Here is a 23,889-nt window from a genome sequence, read left to right on the forward strand (position 1 = left end):
CAAGCTCACATTTCTGCACCCTAGAACCAGTCGAACTCCAACAGGTGTGGCGGCGTACCTGCAGCAGACCGTGCGGAGCGATCTCCACCACCACAGCGTTGTCCGGCACCAGGCGGAGGCCCTCCTGGAACAGAACCGGGCTCACCAGGTTGTTGACGTGGTAGTCTGCTGAGCTGAACAGAGCCAGAGGAGAATCCCAGTCCGACTGAGGGAGGCTGGTGCTGACCCAGCGGGACGAGCGCCGCCGCGGCTCCTTGATCACCTGAACACATCATCCAATTATTTGATTTATTCATATTCAAACACAAACAACAGGTGATGGGAATTAGGCAGCTCAGTTCCTGCAGTTGTGATAATTAAGAAACTAATCGGACACAACTAACAGTCTGTTACCATGGTGACAGAGTATACTGAAGAAAGACAGAGGCTCTAAAGCAGCCAAAACTTTGAATTTACAGGATACAAAACAGTTTCTTAATCAAGAATTAAGAATAAACTCAGACGTAAAGACCAACACATCAGAAGTCCAACGTTATATTTCATCCAGGACTCCCCCTGGAGGACGAGTGTATTTCAGACGCACCTTCTTGAGAGCAGCGAGCAGCGTGGGAGCGATGGAGGCCATGTAGTAGGAGTGGAACGCCACGCCGGCGCTGCGCACCTCCTTCGCAAACACGCCGTCCTCCTTTAGCTTCAACACAAACGCAGCGATGGCTTCCTGAAGAGTCACACACAGAGGTCAGAGGTCACAGGTCAGAGGAGCTGCTGTTATTATGTACAAGCTGACTTGGAGTTTAACATTGTTTCAAACATCACGGTATATTTTTATTGTTATTGAGATGCTTGTTAACCACTTTTTATATTCTTTATCTTCTCTTCATAGAAGCAAAATTTCAGTGTAAAAGTGAAGCTTACTGAGAGTTAATATATTATTATTATTATTGTTAATAATAATAATAATAACAACAACTTTATTTATATAGCACCTTTAAAAACAGAGTTTACAAAGTGCTCTACAGAGAAGCAAAGCATGATCATATGTAACTTCAATACCGGTAAACATTTAAGAAAACAGGAGGCAAAAAAGACCAAACCATGAAGGTAATGAATACAAGAAAACCAAACAAATAACCAAAACGAGCAAATGGAATAGAAAACAAACAAATAAATAAACGAATAAAATAAACAAACAAAAACAGGAACAAAAGAACTGCATAAAAGGACATAAAAGGACGACATCACTTAAAAGCAATTCTGTAAAAACGTGTTTTAAGAAGTGATTTAAAAGAAGTTAATGATTCTGCGAGCCTTATCACCTCAGAGGTCGTTCCAAAGTCGAGGGGCTCTGATGGTAAAAGCACGGTGACCCTTTGATTTAAGTCTGGACTTTGGAACGGCCAGAAGGGCCCACCGGAGGATCTAAGGCTGCGAGTTGGCTCATACGGGGCTAACATTTAGTAATGTAGCTCGGGGCCAGACCCAGGCGGGCCTTAAAAGTGATCAACAAAATCTTAAAATCAATTCTAAAACCAACCGGGAGCCAGTTGAGAGGCCAGAACTGGACTAGTGTGATGTCGTCTGTTAAGACCAGTAAGAAGCCGAGCTGCTGCATTCTGGACCAGTTGGAGGCGGGAGAGAGATTTTTGGTTGATGCCAGAAAGGAGGGAGTTGCAGTAGTCGAGTCGAGAGAAAATGAGTGCATGAATGACTTTTTCCAGGTCAGAGTGTGACAGTATGGGTTTGATTCTGGAGATGGTTCTTAATTGAAGGAAGCAGGACTGGACCATTTTTTTTTTTATCTGTGTTTCAAAGCTTAACTGAGAGTCAAACATTACTCCCAAGTTTCTGGCAACAGGTTGTAAATAAGCAGACGGAGGACCAAGTTGACTCTTAATGAGACTGGTGTTATTGTTTGGGGAATTGAACAATATGACTTCTGATTTTGAGTCATTGAGCTGAAGAAAGTTTTGAGCCATCCAACAGTTAATGTCAGAGAGACAATCTAAGACAGCATCCAGGCTCTTTGGGTCACCAGGTCTCAGCAGAAGGTATATCTGTGTGTCGTCTGCATAGCAATGAAAAGATACACCGTGTCGTTGGAGGATTTGGCTGAGTGGAAGCATGTAGATAGAAAATCAAATTGGACCTAAAATTGAACCTTGTGGTACACCACAGGTAATGTGTGTCGTGGAAGACGAGTAATTACCGATGGTGACCGAGTAGGTTCTTTCTAAAAGGTAAGAATAAAACCAGCTAAGTGCAGCACAACTTCTCACACATCTCTTGTGAGGCATCAGTAAAATGACAGGGGGAGGGGTTTATGACCGAGTCCATGACCTTGAATAAAACTCTGGGCTTCGAGTGATTATCTAAGATTAAACTGAGAAGAGGGAAGCTCTTGCTTCTTTAACTGCCTTCTGATAATTCTTCATTGCATCTTTCCAGATCTCATAAAATACATGTAGGCCAGTTTTTTTCCATTTTCTTTCCTTTCTCCTACAGTCTCTCTTGAGTTCTTGGGTGGATCCATTTAGCCAGGGCTGTGGGGTTCTATTTGACTTTTTGACCTTGTAGGGGGCAACAGAGTCCAGGACAGTCTAACAGGTGTGATTAAAAAGGGAGATCAGCTCCTCTGTATCAGAATGGGGATTAAAAGTAGTTAAAGAAGCAGCAGTAAAACGCTCTGAAAATTTGCTAGCAGACATGGAGTTAAAAACCCGTCAATGGGCAGGTGAACTGAGATTTGTAGGAGGTTGAGATAAAACCACGTTGAATAAAACTGCTCTGTGATCAGACACAGATATCCTTAATTTTAAAGTTTTCAGGGCTGAGACCATTATACAGGACGAGATCAAGGATGTGACCTTTTGAATGTGCGGGTTGTTATATTGCCTGAGTGAGGTTAAAAGATTCCAAAGTATCCATAAAATCTTTGACAAGAGTCTGAGACGGGCAGCAGACATGTCTGTTAAAATCACCTAGAATAAGAATTTTGTCGTACTGTGACATAAAATAAGCTCAAAGTTCAGCAAACTCGTGGGTAAAAATACTGTTCGGCTTTGGCGGTCTGTAGATTATTAAAATGATGACAGGTGCTTTCGAGTTGACCATAAAACCAAGATGTTCAAAAGATGTAAAGTTACTATGTAAGATGGAAGTGCATTTAAAATCTTTTCTGTGAATAACAGCAACCCCCCCTCCCCTGCCTGACAGCTGGTGTTGATGAAGGTGTGTAAAATCAGGGGGGGGGGGGGGGGGGGGGGGGGTTGCCTCTATTAAATCCCCATTCTGATACAGAGGAGCTGATCTCCCTTTTTAATCACACCTGTTAGACTGTCCTGGACTCTGTTGCCCCCTACAAGGTCAAAAAGTCAAATAGAACCCCACAGCCCTGGCTAAATGGATCCACCCAAGAACTCAAGAGGACTACAGTCTCCCTCAGATAACCATGTCTCAGTGATAATAAAAAAAAAAAAGTCCAGTTTGTTACAGGTAATAAAATCATGGCATAAAAAAAGACTTATTATTGAGAGATCTGATATTTAAAAGACCACAATTTGCCAGATTGCTATTATTTGTAGACAGTAAGGGATGTTGCAGAGGAACTCTAATCAAATTATTATAATTAGCAGCAGCGGGGTGTGATACTGAGCGTGCTGCAGTGAATCTATGGTAGGAAATGATGGTGGTAATAAAAGAAGGTGCACCAGTCCTGTTTTGAAGAGTGGAGTCGGTAAGAGGAGTAGAGTAGGGGTGCTGTAACATTTCCTACTATAATAGTACTATAAAAGTAATATAGTTACTATGGAGACAACAACAACCCCTAATTATAAAAAAATGATTATAAAACTATAATACAGTAAAGACGTAATACAGTTGAGATGGCTAGAGTTCTGATTAAATAAAATTCTAATAAATTAAATGACAGCCTGCTAAGGACGTATTACAAACAAAGGTTTTACTAAATTCAAATAATGAAACCAGCCAGTCATGAAGCAGGAGAAAAGTTCTGAGTTAGAAAAGGAAGAGTCAGTGCGGCGGTGTTGGACCTGAGGACCGGAGATGGTGACGGTGTCCTCAGAGTTATGACAGGCTGGAACGACTCCCGGAGGACACTGAGCGATGCACTCCTTCCACGTCAGCCCTGGAACACAGACAGCAGGAGCAGAAGGTCATATTGATGTAATACAATAATACATTATAATAATACATAAATCAAATCATAAGATAAAAATCTCTCATATCTTATAAACACATACAGAGTCCCATCAGCGACAATATCAGTGGAAGCACACAGAAGGATTCATGAATGTTATAATTTATACATAAATGATCCTCTTAACAATAATACTTGAAAAAAAAGAAGAAAATCCACGTATAAATTATTTCTGATGAACACAATTCTTTCTTGGAATATTTTTGTATGTGGTAGAAATCCTGAAAGTATTCGTAATTTGAAACTTTCATCAGAAACATCTGGATGTTTTTACAATTTAATACTGAACTGTTGTTGGATTTCTGTTGGAAACAAAAAGCTCTGAAGTCAAACTTCTCCGTAACCAGTTCAGAGTGAAGAGGACAACTGCTTCCTGTCTGACTTTTCACAGTAAAAGACCTGAACAGAACCTCAATAAACAGAGGAGCTCTTATTTTTCAAAACTTTACAGCTGAAACTAAGATTCATCCTAGCTCCTATTTAACTCCAACTTATTATTTACTTTCTATTATTTCACCTTTTATGTCTTTAATGCATTTCATTATCTTCTTAGTTCTTATTTCTATTTTACTACTCTTGCTGTTATTTTATTCCATCTTCTATGTTTTTATTATCTCTATAATCTTGAAGGAATTGGTCTCAAATTTATTTTTGAATTTGTTTTTAAATTGTTGTTAAATCATGTTAATTATCTGGTCTAAAACTGTCCGTCTTATTATCGGCCTGTCAATCATCTGTTAATCACTTTGAACTTGCACCGAACTGTATGAAAAGTGCTGTATAATATAATGGGAAGTTTATTGAAAGTAGACAGACTTTCATTGTAGATTCAAACCAACGAGAAAAACGTTTCTACACCTCATCTTTGAGCTGAAGACTTTCTTTCAACTAAAGAAAACAGCCTCACCGACGGCAGCCATCCCTCCTGGAGGGAGGTTGGCCTCCTTGATGCAGCGGCCTCTCCAGTAAGCAGCCAGGATGGCCTCTCTGTGGCTGAGGGAGCCGTCAGCGTAGCCGCAGGCCAGCTCCCCCACTGAGTGGCCCACGATGCCGTCGGGCTGCAGGCCGAGCTTCGAGAACATGTCGATCTGAGCGATCTGTGGAGAAAAAAACGGCTTCAGTTGGTTCTTCTTTAAAATAATACATCGACAGCATGTAGTGACGCAGCCTCGACTGTGTGTCAGGTAACATATGGAGTCCGGTCAGAATATTTATATCATTTTATACACTGCTCCAAAAAATAAAGGGAACACTTAAACAACATCTTAGATCTCAATGAATGAAATCTTCCAGTTCAAATCTTGATTCATTACATAGTGGAATGTGTTGAGAACAAGATAACATCAGAATGATCAATGGAAATCAAAATCATTATCCATGGAGGTCTGGATTCAGAATCATACTCCAAATAAAAGTGGAAAAATCAGATCACAGGCTGATCCAACTTCTGTGGAGATTCCTGAAGACAAGTCCAAATGAGTCTCAGTAGTGTGTGGCCTCCACGTGCCTGTATCACTCCCTACAACGCCTGGGCATGCTCCTGATGAGACCACGGATGTTCTCCTGAGGGATCTCCTCCCAGACCTGGATCAAAGCATCGGTCCACTCCCGGACAGTCTGCGGTGGACGTGGCGTCGGCGGACGGAACGAGACACGATGTCCCGGATGTGCTGGATTGGATTCAGGTCTGGGGGACGGGCGGGCCGGTCCGGAGCATCGATGCCTTCATCGTGCAGGAACTGCTGACACACTCCAGCCACATGAGGCCGAGCATTGTCCTGCATCAGAAGAACCCAGGACCCGCTGCACCAGCAGATGGTCTTCAACGGGTCTGAGGATCTCATCCCGGGACCTAATGGCAGTCGGGGTACCTCTGGCTAGCACACGGAGGGCTGCGCTGCCCTCCGAAGAAACGCCTCCCCAGACCGTCGCTGACCCGCCGCCGACCCGGTCCCGCTGGAGGACGTTGCAGGCAGCAGAACGTTCTCCACGGCGTCTCCAGACTCCGTCACGTCTGTCACATGTGCTCAGTGGGAACCTGCTCTCATCCGTGAAGACCGCAGGGCGCCGACGGAGAAGCTGCCGATCTCGGTGTTCTCCGGTAAAGTCCGGTCGCCCCGCACGGTGTTGGGCTGTGAGCACAGACTCCACTTGTGGACGTCGGGTCCTCGTACCGCCCTCATGGAGTCTGTTTCTGACAGTTTGAGCAGAAACATGCACATTAGTGGCCTGCTGGAGGTCATTTTGTAGGGCTCTGGCAGCGCTCCTCCTGCTCCTCCTTGCACAAAGGAGCAGATAGCGGTCCCGCTGCCGGGTTGTTGTCCTCCTACGTCCCCCTCCACGTCTCCTGGTGGACCGGCCCGTCTCCCGGCATGTCCTCCGTCCTCTTGACACTGTGCTGACAGACACAGCAAACCTTCTTGCCACAGCGTGCATTGATGTGCCATCCTGGATGAGCTGCACTACCTGAACAACTTCTGTGGGTTGGAGACACCTCATGCTCCCTCTAGTGGTGAGGACACTGGCAAAATGCAAAAGGGACCAACGATCATCCAGGAAGGACGAGGACAGAGAAACGGTCTGTGGTCACCACCTGCAGAACCGTTCCTTTATAGGGTTGTCTTGATAATTGCCTCATTTCCACCTGTTTGTTCCATTTGTACAACAGCAGGTGAAACTGATCCTCAATCAGTGTTGATCCAAACTGGACAGCTTGATTTCACAGAAGTGGGATTGATTGGAGTTACATTGAGGTGTTTAAGTGTTCCCTTTATTTTTTGGAGCAGTGTATGTTATCATCTCCATCTACCTGGATGGCAGCGAGGCCCACAAACGCATGAACGGTGTCTTCAAACGTGGCTTCGTCGGCCTCCATCAGCAGACGGGACACGACGAGGCCCGTGTCCTTCAGGGCTTCATCGGATCGCAGGATGGACTCTCTGAAGTCCGGCAGCTGCATGAGACTGTGGCCCATCCCAGCCCATTGAGTCCCCATACCTGTAAAGACGACAGGCCGTCACGCACCTGCATCGAGAGACACATCACTTGCATCTAGACAGACAACACCTGCATCTAGAGAGACATCACCTGCATCTAAAGACACATCACCTGCATCTAGAGACACATCACCTGCATCTAGAGAGACATCACCTGCATCTAGAGACACATCACCTGCATCTAGAGACATCACCTGCATTTAGAAACGCATCACCTGCATCTAGACAGACATCACCTGCATCTAGAGACACATCACCTGCATCTAGAGAGACATCACCTGCATCTAGAAACGCATCACCTGCATCTAGAGACACATCACCTGCATCTAGAAACACATCACCTGCATCTAGAAACACATCACCTGCATCTAGAAACACATCACCTGCTCCGAGGAGACACATCACCTGCTTCTAGGAGACACATCACCTGCGTCAGGAGACGCATCACCTGCATCTAGTAACGCATCTCCTGCGTCTAGAGACACATCACCTGTGTCTAGAGACATCACCTGCATCTAGAAACACATCACCTGCATCTAGAGACATCACCTGCATCCAGAAACACATCACCTGCATCCAGAAATGCATCACCTGCATCCAGAAAGGCATCACCTGCATCTAGAAATGCATCACCTGCATCGAGAGAGACATCACCTGCATCTAGAGACGCATCACCTGCATCTAGAGACACATCACCTGCACCTGGAGACGCATCACCTGCTTCTGGGAGACGCATCACCTGCGTCTGGAGGTGCATCACCTGCATCTAGAGAGACATCACCTGCGTCTAGAAACACATCACCTGCATCTAGAGAGACATCACCTGCATCTAGTGACGCATCTCCTGCGTCTAGAGACACATCACCTGTGTCTAGAGACATCACCTGCATCCAGAGACACATCACCTGCGTCTGGAGACGCATCTCCTGAGTCTAGAGACGCATCACCTGCGTCTAGAGACGCATCTCCTGCGTCGAGAGAGACACCACCTGCATCTAGAGACACATCACCTGCATCTAGAGACACATCACCTGCATCCAGAAACGCATCACCTGCATCCAGAAACGCATCACCTGCATCCAGAAACGCATCACCTGCACCTACAGACACATCACCTGCTTCTAGGAGACGCATCTCCTGCGTCTAGAGACATCTCCTGCGTCTAGAGAGACATCACCTGCATCTAGAGAGATATCACCTGCATCGATAGACGCGTCACCTGCATCTAGAAACACATCACCTGCATCAAGAGAGACATCACCTGCATCTAGAAATGCATCACCTGCATCGAGAGAGACATCACCTGCATCTAGAGACGCATCACCTGCATCTAGAGAGACATCACTTGCATCTAGAGACACATCACCTGCATCTAGAGAGACATCACCTGCATCTAGAAACACATCACCTGCGTCTAGAAACACATCACCTGCATCTAGACAGACAACACCTGCATCTAGAGAGACATCACCTGCATCTAAAGACACATCACCTGCATCTAGAGACACATCACCTGCATCTAGAGAGACATCACCTGCATCTAGAGACACATCACCTGCATCTAGAGACATCACCTGCATTTAGAAACGCATCACCTGCATCTAGACAGACATCACCTGCATCTAGAGACACATCACCTGCATCTAGAGAGACATCACCTGCATCTAGAAACGCATCACCTGCATCTAGAGACACATCACCTGCATCTAGAAACACATCACCTGCATCTAGAAACACATCACCTGCATCTAGAAACACATCACCTGCTCCGAGGAGACACATCACCTGCTTCTAGGAGACACATCACCTGCGTCAGGAGACGCATCACCTGCATCTAGTAACGCATCTCCTGCGTCTAGAGACACATCACCTGTGTCTAGAGACATCACCTGCATCTAGAAACACATCACCTGCATCTAGAGACATCACCTGCATCCAGAAACACATCACCTGCATCCAGAAATGCATCACCTGCATCCAGAAAGGCATCACCTGCATCTAGAAATGCATCACCTGCATCGAGAGAGACATCACCTGCATCTAGAGACGCATCACCTGCATCTAGAGACACATCACCTGCACCTGGAGACGCATCACCTGCTTCTGGGAGACGCATCACCTGCGTCTGGAGGTGCATCACCTGCATCTAGAGAGACATCACCTGCGTCTAGAAACACATCACCTGCATCTAGAGAGACATCACCTGCATCTAGTGACGCATCTCCTGCGTCTAGAGACACATCACCTGTGTCTAGAGACATCACCTGCATCTAGAAACACATCACCAGCATCCAGAGACACATCACCTGCGTCTGGAGACGCATCTCCTGAGTCTAGAGACGCATCACCTGCGTCTAGAGACGCATCTCCTGCGTCGAGAGAGACACCACCTGCATCTAGAGACACATCACCTGCATCTAGAGACACATCACCTGCATCCAGAAACGCATCACCTGCATCCAGAAACGCATCACCTGCATCCAGAAACGCATCACCTGCACCTACAGACACATCACCTGCTTCTAGGAGACGCATCTCCTGCGTCTAGAGACATCTCCTGCGTCTAGAGAGACATCACCTGCATCTAGAGAGATATCACCTGCATCGATAGACGCGTCACCTGCATCTAGAAACACATCACCTGCATCAAGAGAGACATCACCTGCATCTAGAAATGCATCACCTGCATCGAGAGAGACATCACCTGCATCTAGAGACGCATCACCTGCATCTAGAGAGACATCACTTGCATCTAGAGACACATCACCTGCATCTAGAGAGACATCACCTGCATCTAGAAACACATCACCTGCGTCTAGAAACACATCACCTGCATCTAGAAACACATCACCTGCATCTAGAAACACATCACCTGCTCCGAGGAGACACATCACCTGCTTCTAGGAGACACATCACCTGCGTCAGGAGACGCATCACCTGCATCTAGTGACGCATCTCCTGCGTCTAGAGACACATCACCTGTGTCTAGAGACATCACCTGCATCTAGAGAGACACATCAACCGGAATCTAGAGAGACATCACCTGCACCTAGAGAGACATCACCTGCATCTAGAGACGCATCACCTGCATCCAGAGACACATCACCTGCACCTGGAGACGCATCACCTGCTTCTGGGAGACGCATCACCTGCGTCTGGAGGTGCATCACCTGCATCTAGAGACGCATCTCCTGCGTCTAGAGATGCATCTCCTGCGTCTCGAGAGATATCTTCTGCGTCTAGAGAGACATTACCTGCGTCAAGAGAGACATCACCTGCGTCTAGAAACACATCACCTGCATCTAGAGACACATCACCTGCATCTAGAGAGACATCACCTGCATCTAGAAACACATCACCTGCATCTAGAGACACATCACCTGCATCTAGAGAGACATCACCTGCATCTGGAGACACGTCACCTGCATCGAGAGACACATCACCTGCTTCTAGGAGACACATCATCTGCGTCTACAGACGCATCTCCTGCATCTAGAGAGACATCTCCTGCGTCTAGAGAGACATCACCTGCGTCCAGAGAGACATCACCTGCATCTAGAAACACATCACCTGCATCTAGAGACATCACCTGCATCTAGAGACACTTTACCTGCACCTAGAGACACATCACCTGCTTCTAGGAGACGCATCACCTGTGTCTAGAGACATCACCTGCATCTAGAAACACATCACCTGCATCTAGAGACATCACCTGCATCCAGAAACACATCACCTGCATCCAGAAATGCATCACCTGCATCCAGAAAGGCATCACCTGCAACTAGAAATGCATCACCTGCATCGAGAGAGACATCACCTGCATCTAGAGACACATCACCTGCATCTAGAGACACATCACCTGCACCTAGAGACACATCACCTGCTTCTAGGAGACGCATCACCTGTGTCTAGAGACATCACCTGCATCTAGAAACACATCACCTGCATCTAGAGACATCACCTGCATCCAGAAACACATCACCTGCATCCAGAAATGCATCACCTGCATCCAGAAAGGCATCACCTGCATCTAGAGACACATCACCTGCATCCAGAAACGCATCACCTGCATCCAGAAACGCATCACCTGCACCTAGAGTCACATCTCCTGCGTCTAGAGACATCTCCTGCATCTAGAGAGACATCACCTGCGTCTAGAAAGACATCACCTGCGTCTAGAAACACATCACCTGCATCTAGAGAGACATCATTTGCATCTAGAGACACATCACCTGCATCTAGAGAGACATCACTTGCATCTAGAGACACATCACCTGCATCTAGAGAGACATCACCTGCATCTAGACACACATCACCTGCTTCTAGAAGACGCATCACCTGCGTCTGGAGACGCATCTCCTGAGTCTAGAGACGCATCACCTGCGTCTAGAGACGCATCTCCTGCGTCGAGAGAGACACCACCTGCGTCTAGAGAGACATCACCTGCGTCTAGAGAGACATCACCTGCATCTAGAGACATCACCTGCATCCAGAAACGCATCATCTGCATCCAGAAACGCATCACCTGCATCCAGAAACGCATCACCTGCACCTACAGACACATCACCTGCTTCTAGGAGACGCATCTCCTGCGTCTAGAGACATCTCCTGCGTTTAGAGAGACATCACCTGCATCTAGAGAAACATCACCTGCGTCTAGAAACACATCACCTGCATCTAGAGAGACATCACCTGCATCTAGAGAGACATCACCTGCATCTAGAGAGACATCACTTGCATCTAGAGACACATCACCTGCATCTAGAGAGACATCACCTGCATCTAGAAACACATCACCTGCGTCTAGAAACACATCACCTGCATCTAGAAACACATCACCTGCTCCGAGGAGACACATCACCTGCTTCTAGGAGACACATCACCTGCGTCAGGAGACGCATCACCTGCATCTAGTGACGCATCTCCTGCGTCTAGAGACACATCACCTGTGTCTAGAGACATCACCTGCATCTAGAAACACATCACCTGCATCTAGAGACATCACCTGCATCCAGAAACACATCACCTGCATCCAGAAATGCATCACCTGCATCCAGAAAGGCATCACCTGCATCTAGAAATGCATCACCTGCATTGAGAGAGACATCACCTGCATCTAGAAACGCATCACCTGCATCTAGAGACACATCACCTGCACCTGGAGACGCATCACCTGCTTCTGGGAGACGCATCACCTGCGTCTGGAGGTGCATCACCTGCATCTAGAGAGACATCACCTGCATCCAGAGACACATCACCTGCACCTGGAGACGCATCAACCGGAATCTAGAGAGACATCACCTGCACCTAGAGAGACATCACCTGCATCTAGAGACGCATCACCTGCATCCAGAGACACATCACCTGCACCTGGAGACGCATCACCTGCTTCTGGGAGACGCATCACCTGCGTCTGGAGGTGCATCACCTGCATCTAGAGACGCATCTCCTGCGTCTAGAGATGCATCTCCTGCGTCTCGAGAGATATCTTCTGCGTCTAGAGAGACATTACCTGCGTCAAGAGAGACATCACCTGCGTCTAGAAACACATCACCTGCATCTAGAGACGCATCACCTGCGTCTAGAGACGCATCTCCTGCGTCTAGAGAGACATCACCTGCGTCTAGAGAGACATCACCTGCGTCTAGAGAGACATCACCTGCGTCTAGAAACACGTCACCTGCATCTAGAGACGCATCTCCTGCGTCTAGAGAGACATCACCTGCGTCCAGAGAGACATCACCTGCATCTAGAAACACATCACCTGCATCTAGAGACATCACCTGCATCTAGAGACACATTACCTGCACCTAGAGACACATCACCTGCATCTAGAAACACATCACCTGCATCTAGAGACATCACCTGCATCGAGAGACACATCACTTGCATCTAGACAGACAACACCTGCATCTAGAGACACATCACCTACATCTAGAAACGCATCACCTGCATCTAGAGAGACATCACCTGCATCTAGAGAGACATCACCTGCATCTGGAGACACATCACCTGCATCGAGAGACACATCACCTGCTTCTAGGAGACACATCATCTGCATCTAGAGACGCATCTCCTGCATCTAGAGAGACATCTCCTGCGTCTAGAGAGACATCACCTGCGTCCAGAGAGACATCACCTGCATCTAGAAACACATCACCTGCATCTAGAGACATCACCTGCATCTAGAGACACTTTACCTGCTTCTAGGAGACGCATCTCCTGCGTCTAGAGACATCTCCTGCGTTTAGAGAGACATCACCTGCATCTAGAGACACATCACCTGCGTCTAGAAACACATCACCTGCATCTAGAGAGACATCACCTGCATCTAGAGAGACATCACTTGCTTCTAGAGACACATCACCTGCATCTAGAGAGACATCACCTGCATCTAGAAACACATCACCTGCGTCTAGAAACACATCACCTGCATCTAGAAACACATCACCTGCATCTAGAAACACATCACCTGCTCCGAGGAGACACATCACCTGCTTCTAGGAGACACATCACCTGCGTCAGGAGACGCATCACCTGCATCTAGTGACGCATCTCCTGCGTCTAGAGACACATCACCTGTGTCTAGAGACATCACCTGCATCTAGAAACACATCACCTGCATCTAGAGAGACACATCAACCGGAATCTAGAGAGACATCACCTGCACCTAGAGAGACATCACCTGCATCTAGAGACGCATCACCTGCATCCAGAGACACATCACCTGCACCTGGAGACGCATCACCTGCTTCTGGGAGACGCATCACCTGCGTCTGGAGTTGCATCACCTGCATCCAGAGACACATCACCTGCACCTGGAGACGCATCACCTGCTTCTGGGAGACGCATCACCTGCGTCTGGAGTTGCATCTCCTGCGTCTAGAGATGCATCTCCTGCGTCTCGAGAGATATCTTCTGCGTCTAGAGAGACATTACCTGCGTCAAGAGAGACATCACCTGCGTCTAGAAACACATCACCTGCATCTAGAGACGCATCACCTGCGTCTAGAGACGCATCTCCTGCGTCTAGAGAGACATCACCTGCGTCTAGAGAGACATCACCTGCGTCTAGAGAGACATCACCTGCGTCTAGAAACACGTCATCTGCATCTAGAGACGCATCTCCTGCGTCTAGAGAGACATCACCTGCGTCCAGAGAGACATCACCTGCATCTAGAAACACATCACCTGCATCTAGAGACATCACCTGCATCTAGAGACACATTACCTGCACCTAGAAACACATTACCTGCATCTAGAAACACATCACCTGCATCTAGAGACATCACCTGCATCGAGAGACACATAACTTGCATCTAGACAGACAACACCTGCATCTAGAGACACATCACCTACATCTAGAAACGCATCACCTGCATCTAGAGAGACATCACCTGCATCTAGAGAGACATCAGCTGCATCTGGAGACACATCACCTGCATCGAGAGACACATCACCTGCTTCTAGGAGACACATCATCTGCGTCTAGAGACGCATCTCGTGCATCTAGAGAGACATCTCCTGCGTCTAGAGAGACATCACCTGCGTCCAGAGAGACATCACCTGCATCTAGAAACACATCACCTGCATCTAGAGACATCACCTGCACCTAGAGACACATCACCTGCTTCTAGGAGACGCATCACCTGTGTCTAGAGACATCACCTGCATCTAGAAACACATCACCTGCATCTAGAGACATCACCTGCATCCAGAAACACATCACCTGCATCCAGAAATGCATCACCTGCATCCAGAAAGGCATCACCTGCATCTAGAGACACATCACCTGCATCCAGAAACGCATCACCTGCATCCAGAAACGCATCACCTGCACCTAGAGTCACATCTCCTGCGTCTAGAGACATCTCCTGCATCTAGAGAGACATCACCTGCGTCTAGAAAGACATCACCTGCGTCTAGAAACACATCACCTGCATCTAGAGAGACATCATTTGCATCTAGAGACACATCACCTGCATCTAGAGAGACATCACTTGCATCTAGAGACACATCACCTGCATCTAGAGAGACATCACCTGCATCTAGACACACATCACCTGCTTCTAGAAGACGCATCACCTGCGTCTGGAGACGCATCTCCTGAGTCTAGAGATGCATCACCTGCGTCTAGAGACGCATCTCCTGCGTCGAGAGAGACACCACCTGCGTCTAGAGAGACATCACCTGCGTCTAGAGAGACATCACCTGCATCTAGAGATACATCATCTGCATCTAGAGACATCACCTGCATCCAGAAACGCATCACCTGCAACTAGAGACACATCACCTGCATCCAGAAACTCATCACCTGCATCCAGAAACGCATCACCTGCACCTACAGACACATCACCTGCTTCTAGGAGACGCATCTCCTGCGTCTAGAGACATCTCCTGCGTTTAGAGAGACATTACCTGCATCTAGAGAGATATCACCTGCATCGAGAGACGCGTCACCTGCATCTAGAAACACATCACCTGCATCAAGAGAGACATCACCTGCATCTAGAAATGCATCACCTGCATCGAGAGAGACATCACCTGCATCTAGAGACGCATCACCTGCATCTAGAGACACATCACCTGCACCTGGAGACGCATCACCTGCTTCTGGGAGACGCATCACCTGCGTCTGGAGGTGCATCACCTGCATCTAGAGAGACATCACCTGCGTCTAGAAACACATCACCTGCATCTAGAGAGACATCACCTGCATCTAGAGAGACATCACCTGCATCTAGAGACACATCACCTGCATCTAGAGAGACATCACCTGCATCTAGAAACACATCACCTGCATCTAGAGACACATCACCTGCATCTGGAGAGACATCACCTGCATCTAGAAACACATCACCTGCATCTAGAAACACATTACCTGCATCTGGAGAGACATCACCTGCATCTAGAAACACATCACCTGCATCTAGAAACACATCACCTGCTCCGAGGAGACACATCACCTGCTTCTAGGAGACACATCACCTGCGTCAGGAGACGCATCACCTGCATCTAGTGACGCATCTCCTGCGTCTAGAGACACATCACCTGTGTCTAGAGACATCACCTGCATCTAGAAACACATCACCTGCATCTAGAGAGACACATCAACCGGAATCTAGAGAGACATCACCTGCATCTAGAGAGACATCACCTGCGTCTAGAGACGCATCACCTGCATCCAGAGACACATCACCTGCACCTGGAGACGCATCACCTGCTTCTGGGAGATGCATCACCTGCGTCTGGAGGTGCATCACCTGCATCTAGAGACGCATCTCCTGCGTCTAGAGATGCATCTCCTGCGTCTCGAGAGATATCTTCTGCGTCTAGAGAGACATTACCTGCGTCAAGAGAGACATCACCTGTGTCTAGAAACACATCACCTGCATCTGGAGACATCACCTGCATTGAGAGAGACATCACCTGCATCTAGAGAGACATTACCTGCACCTAGAGACACATCACCTGCTTCTAGGAGACGCATCACCTGCGTCTACAGACGCATCTCCTGCGTCTAGAGACGCATCTCCTGCGTCTAGAGAGACATCACCTGCGTCTAGAAACACATCACCTGCATCTAGAGAGACATCACCTGCATCTAGAAACACATCACCTGCATCTAGAGAGACATCACCTGCGTCTAGAAACACATCACCTGCATCTAGAGACGCATCACCTGCATCTAGAGAGGCATCACCTGCATCTAGAGAGACATCACCTGCATCTAGAGAGACATCACCTGCATCTAGATACGCATCACCTGCATCCAGAAACGCATCACCTGCATCTAGACACGCATCACCTGCATCTAGAGACACATCACCTGCACCTAGAGACACATCACCCACTTCTAGGAGACGCATCACCTGCGTCTAGAGACGCATCACCCGCATCCAGAGACGCATCTCCTGCGTCTAGAGAGACATCACCTGCGTCTAGAAACACATCACCTGCATCTAGAGACATCACCTGCATCTAGAGACACATTACCTGCACCTAGAGACACATCACCTGCATCTAGAAACACATCACCTGCATCTAGAGACATCACCTGCATCGAGAGACACATCACTTGCATCTAGACAGACAACACCTGCATCTAGAGACACATCACCTACATCTAGAAACGCATCACCTGCATCTAGAGAGACATCACCTGCATCTAGAGAGACATCACCTGCATCTGGAGACACATCACCTGCATCGAGAGACACATCACCTGCTTCTAGGAGACACATCATCTGCGTCTAGAGACGCATCTCCTGCATCTAGAAACACATCACCTGCATCTAGAGACATCACCTGCATCTAGAGACACTTTACCTGCACCTAGAGACACATCACCTGCTTCTAGGAGACGCATCACCTGTGTCTAGAGACATCACCTGCATCTAGAAACACATCACCTGCATCTAGAGACATCACCTGCATCCAGAAACACATCACCTGCATCCAGAAATGCATCACCTGCATCCAGAAAGGCATCACCTGCATCTAGAGACACATCACCAGCATCCAGAAACGCATCACCTGCATCCAGAAACGCATCACCTGCACCTAGAGTCACATCTCCTGCGTCTAGAGACATCTCCTGCATCTAGAGAGACATCACCTGCGTCTAGAAAGACATCACCTGCGTCTAGAAACACATCACCTGCATCTAGAGAGACATCATTTGCATCTAGAGACACATCACCTGCATCTAGAGAGACATCACTTGCATCTAGAGACACATCACCTGCATCTAGAGAGACATCACCTGCATTTAGACACACATCACCTGCTTCTAGAAGACGCATCACCTGCGTCTGGAGACGCATCTCCTGAGTCTAGAGACGCATCACCTGCGTCTAGAGACGCATCTCCTGCGTCGAGAGAGACACCACCTGCGTCTAGAGAGACATCACCTGCGTCTAGAGAGACATCACCTGCATCTAGAGATACATCATCTGCATCTAGAGACATCACCTGCATCCAGAAACGCATCACCTGCATCTAGAGACACATCACCTGCATCCAGAAACGCATCACCTGCATCCAGAAACTCATCACCTGCATCCAGAAACGCATCACCTGCACCTACAGACACATCACCTGCTTCTAGGAGACGCATCTCCTGCGTCTAGAGACATCTCCTGCGTTTAGAGAGACATCACCTGCATCTAGAGAGATATCACCTGCATCGAGAGACGCGTCACCTGCATCTAGAAACACATCACCTGCATCAAGAGAGACATCACCTGCATCTAGAAATGCATCACCTGCATCGAGAGAGACATCACCTGCATCTAGAGACACATCACCTGCACCTGGAGACGCATCACCTGCTTCTGGGAGACGCATCACCTGCGTCTGGAGGTGCATCACCTGCATCTAGAGAGACATCACCTGCGTCTAGAAACACATCACCTGCATCTAGAGAGACATCACCTGCATCTAGAGACACATCACCTGCATCTGGAGAGACATCACCTGCATCTAGAAACACATCACCTGCATCTAGAAACACATCACCTGCTCCGAGGAGACACATCACCTGCTTCTAGGAGACACATCACCTGCGTCAGGAGACGCATCACCTGCATCTAGTGACGCATCTCCTGCGTCTAGAGACACATCACCTGTGTCTAGAGACATCACCTGCATCTAGAAACACATCACCTGCATCTAGAGAGACACATCAACCGGAATCTAGAGAGACATCACCTGCATCTAGAGAGACATCACCTGCGTCTAGAGACGCATCACCTGCATCCAGAGACACATCACCTGCACCTGGAGACGCATCACCTGCTTCTGGGAGACGCATCACCTGCGTCTGGAGGTGCATCACCTGCATCTAGAGACGCATCTCCTGCGTCTAGAGATGCATCTCCTGCGTCTCGAGAGATATCTTCTGCGTCTAGAGAGACATTACCTTCGTCAAGAGAGACATCACCTGCGTCTAGAAACACATCACCTGCATCTGGAGAAACATCACCTGCATCTAGAGACACATCACCTGCATCCAGAAACGCATCACCTGCATCCAGAAACGCATCACCTGCATCCAGAAACGCATCACCTGCACCTACAGACACATCACCTGCTTCTAGGAGACGCATCTCCTGCGTCTAGAGACATCTCCTGCGTTTAGAGAGACATTACCTGCATCTAGAGAGATATCACCTGCATCGAGAGACGCGTCACCTGCATCTAGAAACACATCACCTGCATCAAGAGAGACATCACCTGCATCTAGAAATGCATCACCTGCATCGAGAGAGACATCACCTGCATCTAGAGACGCATCACCTGCATCTAGAGACACATCACCTGCACCTGGAGACGCATCACCTGCTTCTGGGAGACGCATCACCTGCGTCTGGAGGTGCATCACCTGCATCTAGAGAGACATCACCTGCGTCTAGAAACACATCACCTGCATCTAGAGAGACAACACCTGCATCTAGAGAGACATCACCTGCATCTAGAGACACATCACCTGCATCTAGAGAGACATCACCTGCATCTAGAAACACATCACCTGCATCTAGAGACACATCACCTGCATCTGGAGAGACATCACCTGCATCTAGAAACACATCACCTGCATCTAGAAACACATTACCTGCATCTGGAGAGACATCACCTGCATCTAGAAACACATCACCTGCATCTAGAAACACATCACCTGCACCTAGAGACACATCACCCACTTCTAGGAGACGCATCTCCTGCGTCTAGAGAGACATCACCTGCGTCTAGAAACACATCACCTGAATCTAGAGAGACATCACCTGCATCTAGAGAGACATCACCAGCATCTAGAGAGACATCACTTGCATCTAGAGACACATCACCTGCATCTAGAGAGACATCACTTGCATCTAGAGACACATCACCTGCATCTAGAGAGACATCACCTGCATCTAGAAACACATCACCTGCATCTAGAGACACATCACCTGCATCTGGAGAGACATCACCTGCATCTAGAAACACATCACCTGCATCTAGAGACACATCACCTGCTCCGAGGAGACACATCACCTGCTTCTAGGAGACACATCACCTGCGTCTGGAGACGCATCACCTGCATCCAGTGACGCATGTCCTGCGTCTAGAGACACATCACCTGTGTCTAGAGACATCACCTGCATCTAGAGAGACACATCAACCGGAATCTAGAGAGACATCACCTGCATCTAGAGAGACATCACATGCATCTAGAAACACATCACCTGCATCTAGAGACGCATCACCTGCATCTAGAAACACATCACCTGCATCTAGAGAGACATCACCTGCATCTAGAGAAGCATCACCTGCATCTAGAGAGACATCACCTGCATCTAGAGAGGCATCACCTGCATCTAGAGAGACATCACCTGCATCTAGAGACGCATCACCTGCATCTAGATACGCATCACCTGCATCCAGAAACGCATCACCTGCATCTAGACACGCATCACCTGCATCTAGAGACACATCACCTGCACCTAGAGACACATCACCCACTTCTAGGAGACGCATCACCTGCGTCTAGAGACGCATCACTCGCATCCAGAGACGCATCACCCGCATCCAGAGACGCATCTCCTGCGTCTAGAGAGACATCACCTGCGTCTAGAGAGACATCACCTGCTTCTAGAAACACATCACCTGAATCTAGAGAGACATCACATGCATCTAGAAACACATCACCTGCATCTAGAGAGATATCACCAGCATCTAGAGAGACATCACTTGCATCTAGAGACACATCACCTGCATCTAGAAACACATCACCTGCATCTAGAGACACATCACCTGCATCTGGAGAGACATCACCTGCATCTAGAAACACATCACCTGCATCTAGAGAGATATCACCAGCATCTAGAGAGACATCACCTGCATCTAGAGACACATCACCTGCATCCAGAAACGCATCACCTGCATCCAGAAACGCATCACCTGCACCTACAGACACATCACCTGCTTCTAGGAGACGCATCTCCTGCGTCTAGAGACATCTCCTGCGTTTAGAGAGACATTACCTGCATCTAGAGAGATATCAACTGCATCGAGAGACGCGTCACCTGCATCTAGAAACACATCACCTGCATCAAGAGAGACATCACCTGCATCTAGAAATGCATCACCTGCATCGAGAGAGACATCACCTGCATCTAGAGACACATCACCTGCACCTGGAGACGCATCACCTGCTTCTGGGAGACGCATCACCTGCGTCTGGAGGTGCATCACCTGCATCTAGAGAGACATCACCTGCGTCTAGAAACACATCACCTGCATCTAGAGAGACATCACCTGCATCTAGAGAGACATCACCTGCATCTAGAGACACATCACCTGCATCTAGAGAGACATCACCTGCATCTAGAAACACATCACCTGCATCTAGAGACACATCACCTGCATCTGGAGAGACATCACCTGCATCTAGAAACACATCACCTGCATCTAGAAACACATTACCTGCATCTGGAGAGACATCGCCTGCATCTAGAAACACATCACCTGCATCTAGAAACACATCACCTGCTCCGAGGAGACACATCACCTGCTTCTAGGAGACACATCACCTGCGTCAGGAGACGCATCACCTGCATCTAGTGACGCATCTCCTGCGTCTAGAGACACATCACCTGTGTCTAGAGACATCACCTGCATCTAGAAACACATCACCTGCATCTAGAGAGACACATCAACCGGAATCTAGAGAGACATCACCTGCATCTAGAGAGACATCACCTGCATCTAGAGACGCATCACCTGCATCCAGAGACACATCACCTGCACCTGGAGACGCATCACCTGCTTCTGGGAGACGCATCACCTGCGTCTGGAGTTGCATCACCTGCATCCAGAGACACATCACCTGCACCTGGAGACGCATCACCTGCTTCTGGGAGACGCATCACCTGCGTCTGGAGTTGCATCTCCTGCGTCTAGAGATGCATCTCCTGCGTCTCGAGAGATATCTTCTGCGTCTAGAGAGACATTACCTGCGTCAAGAGAGACATCACCTGCGTCTAGAAACACATCACCTGCATCTAGAGACGCATCACCTGCGTCTAGAGACGCATCTCCTGCGTCTAGAGAGACATCACCTGCGTCTAGAGAGACATCACCTGCGTCTAGAGAGACATCACCTGCGTCTAGAAACACGTCATCTGCATCTAGAGACGCATCTCCTGCGTCTAGAGAGACATCACCTGCGTCCAGAGAGACATCACCTGCATCTAGAAACACATCACCTGCATCTAGAGACATCACCTGCATCTAGAGACACATTACCTGCACCTAGAAACACATTACCTGCATCTAGAAACACATCACCTGCATCTAGAGACATCACCTGCATCGAGAGACACATAACTTGCATCTAGACAGACAACACCTGCATCTAGAGACACATCACCTACATCTAGAAACGCATCACCTGCATCTAGAGAGACATCACCTGCATCTAGAGAGACATCAGCTGCATCTGGAGACACATCACCTGCATCGAGAGACACATCACCTGCTTCTAGGAGACACATCATCTGCGTCTAGAGACGCATCTCGTGCATCTAGAGAGACATCTCCTGCGTCTAGAGAGACATCACCTGCGTCCAGAGAGACATCACCTGCATCTAGAAACACATCACCTGCATCTAGAGACATCACCTGCACCTAGAGACACATCACCTGCTTCTAGGAGACGCATCACCTGTGTCTAGAGACATCACCTGCATCTAGAAACACATCACCTGCATCTAGAGACATCACCTGCATCCAGAAACACATCACCTGCATCCAGAAATGCATCACCTGCATCCAGAAAGGCATCACCTGCATCTAGAGACACATCACCTGCATCCAGAAACGCATCACCTGCATCCAGAAACGCATCACCTGCACCTAGAGTCACATCTCCTGCGTCTAGAGACATCTCCTGCATCTAGAGAGACATCACCTGCGTCTAGAAAGACATCACCTGCGTCTAGAAACACATCACCTGCATCTAGAGAGACATCATTTGCATCTAGAGACACATCACCTGCATCTAGAGAGACATCACTTGCATCTAGAGACACATCACCTGCATCTAGAGAGACATCACCTGCATCTAGACACACATCACCTGCTTCTAGAAGACGCATCACCTGCGTCTGGAGACGCATCTCCTGAGTCTAGAGATGCATCACCTGCGTCTAGAGACGCATCTCCTGCGTCGAGAGAGACACCACCTGCGTCTAGAGAGACATCACCTGCGTCTAGAGAGACATCACCTGCATCTAGAGATACATCATCTGCATCTAGAGACATCACCTGCATCCAGAAACGCATCACCTGCAACTAGAGACACATCACCTGCATCCAGAAACTCATCACCTGCATCCAGAAACGCATCACCTGCACCTACAGACACATCACCTGCTTCTAGGAGACGCATCTCCTGCGTCTAGAGACATCTCCTGCGTTTAGAGAGACATTACCTGCATCTAGAGAGATATCACCTGCATCGAGAGACGCGTCACCTGCATCTAGAAACACATCACCTGCATCAAGAGAGACATCACCTGCATCTAGAAATGCATCACCTGCATCGAGAGAGACATCACCTGCATCTAGAGACGCATCACCTGCATCTAGAGACACATCACCTGCACCTGGAGACGCATCACCTGCTTCTGG

At 48.2% G+C, this 23,889-nt stretch overlaps 1 protein-coding gene across 2 annotated transcripts in view; it reads right to left on the reverse strand.

Annotated features, from left to right (window-relative positions):
* fasn (fatty acid synthase) overlaps nt 1-23,889 on the reverse strand; it is a 103,417-nt gene that overhangs the window by 28,563 nt on the left and 50,965 nt on the right. For both annotated transcript variants that reach the window (XM_069168512.1, XM_069168511.1), the window contains exons 10-14: nt 7,026-7,213; nt 5,124-5,313; nt 4,050-4,144; nt 584-718; nt 59-262 (exon numbers count right to left, since the gene is read on the reverse strand). In XM_069168512.1, the coding sequence (XP_069024613.1) occupies nt 59-262; nt 584-718; nt 4,050-4,144; nt 5,124-5,313; nt 7,026-7,213 (812 nt within the window). The remainder of the gene's footprint in view (nt 1-58; nt 263-583; nt 719-4,049; nt 4,145-5,123; nt 5,314-7,025; nt 7,214-23,889) is intronic.

The sequence above is a fragment of the Embiotoca jacksoni genome, unplaced genomic scaffold (assembly GCF_022577435.1).
Source record: "Embiotoca jacksoni isolate LCO1_2020_lvr unplaced genomic scaffold, fEmbJac1.0.p SCAF_40, whole genome shotgun sequence".
NCBI lineage: Eukaryota > Metazoa > Chordata > Actinopteri > Embiotocidae > Embiotoca > Embiotoca jacksoni.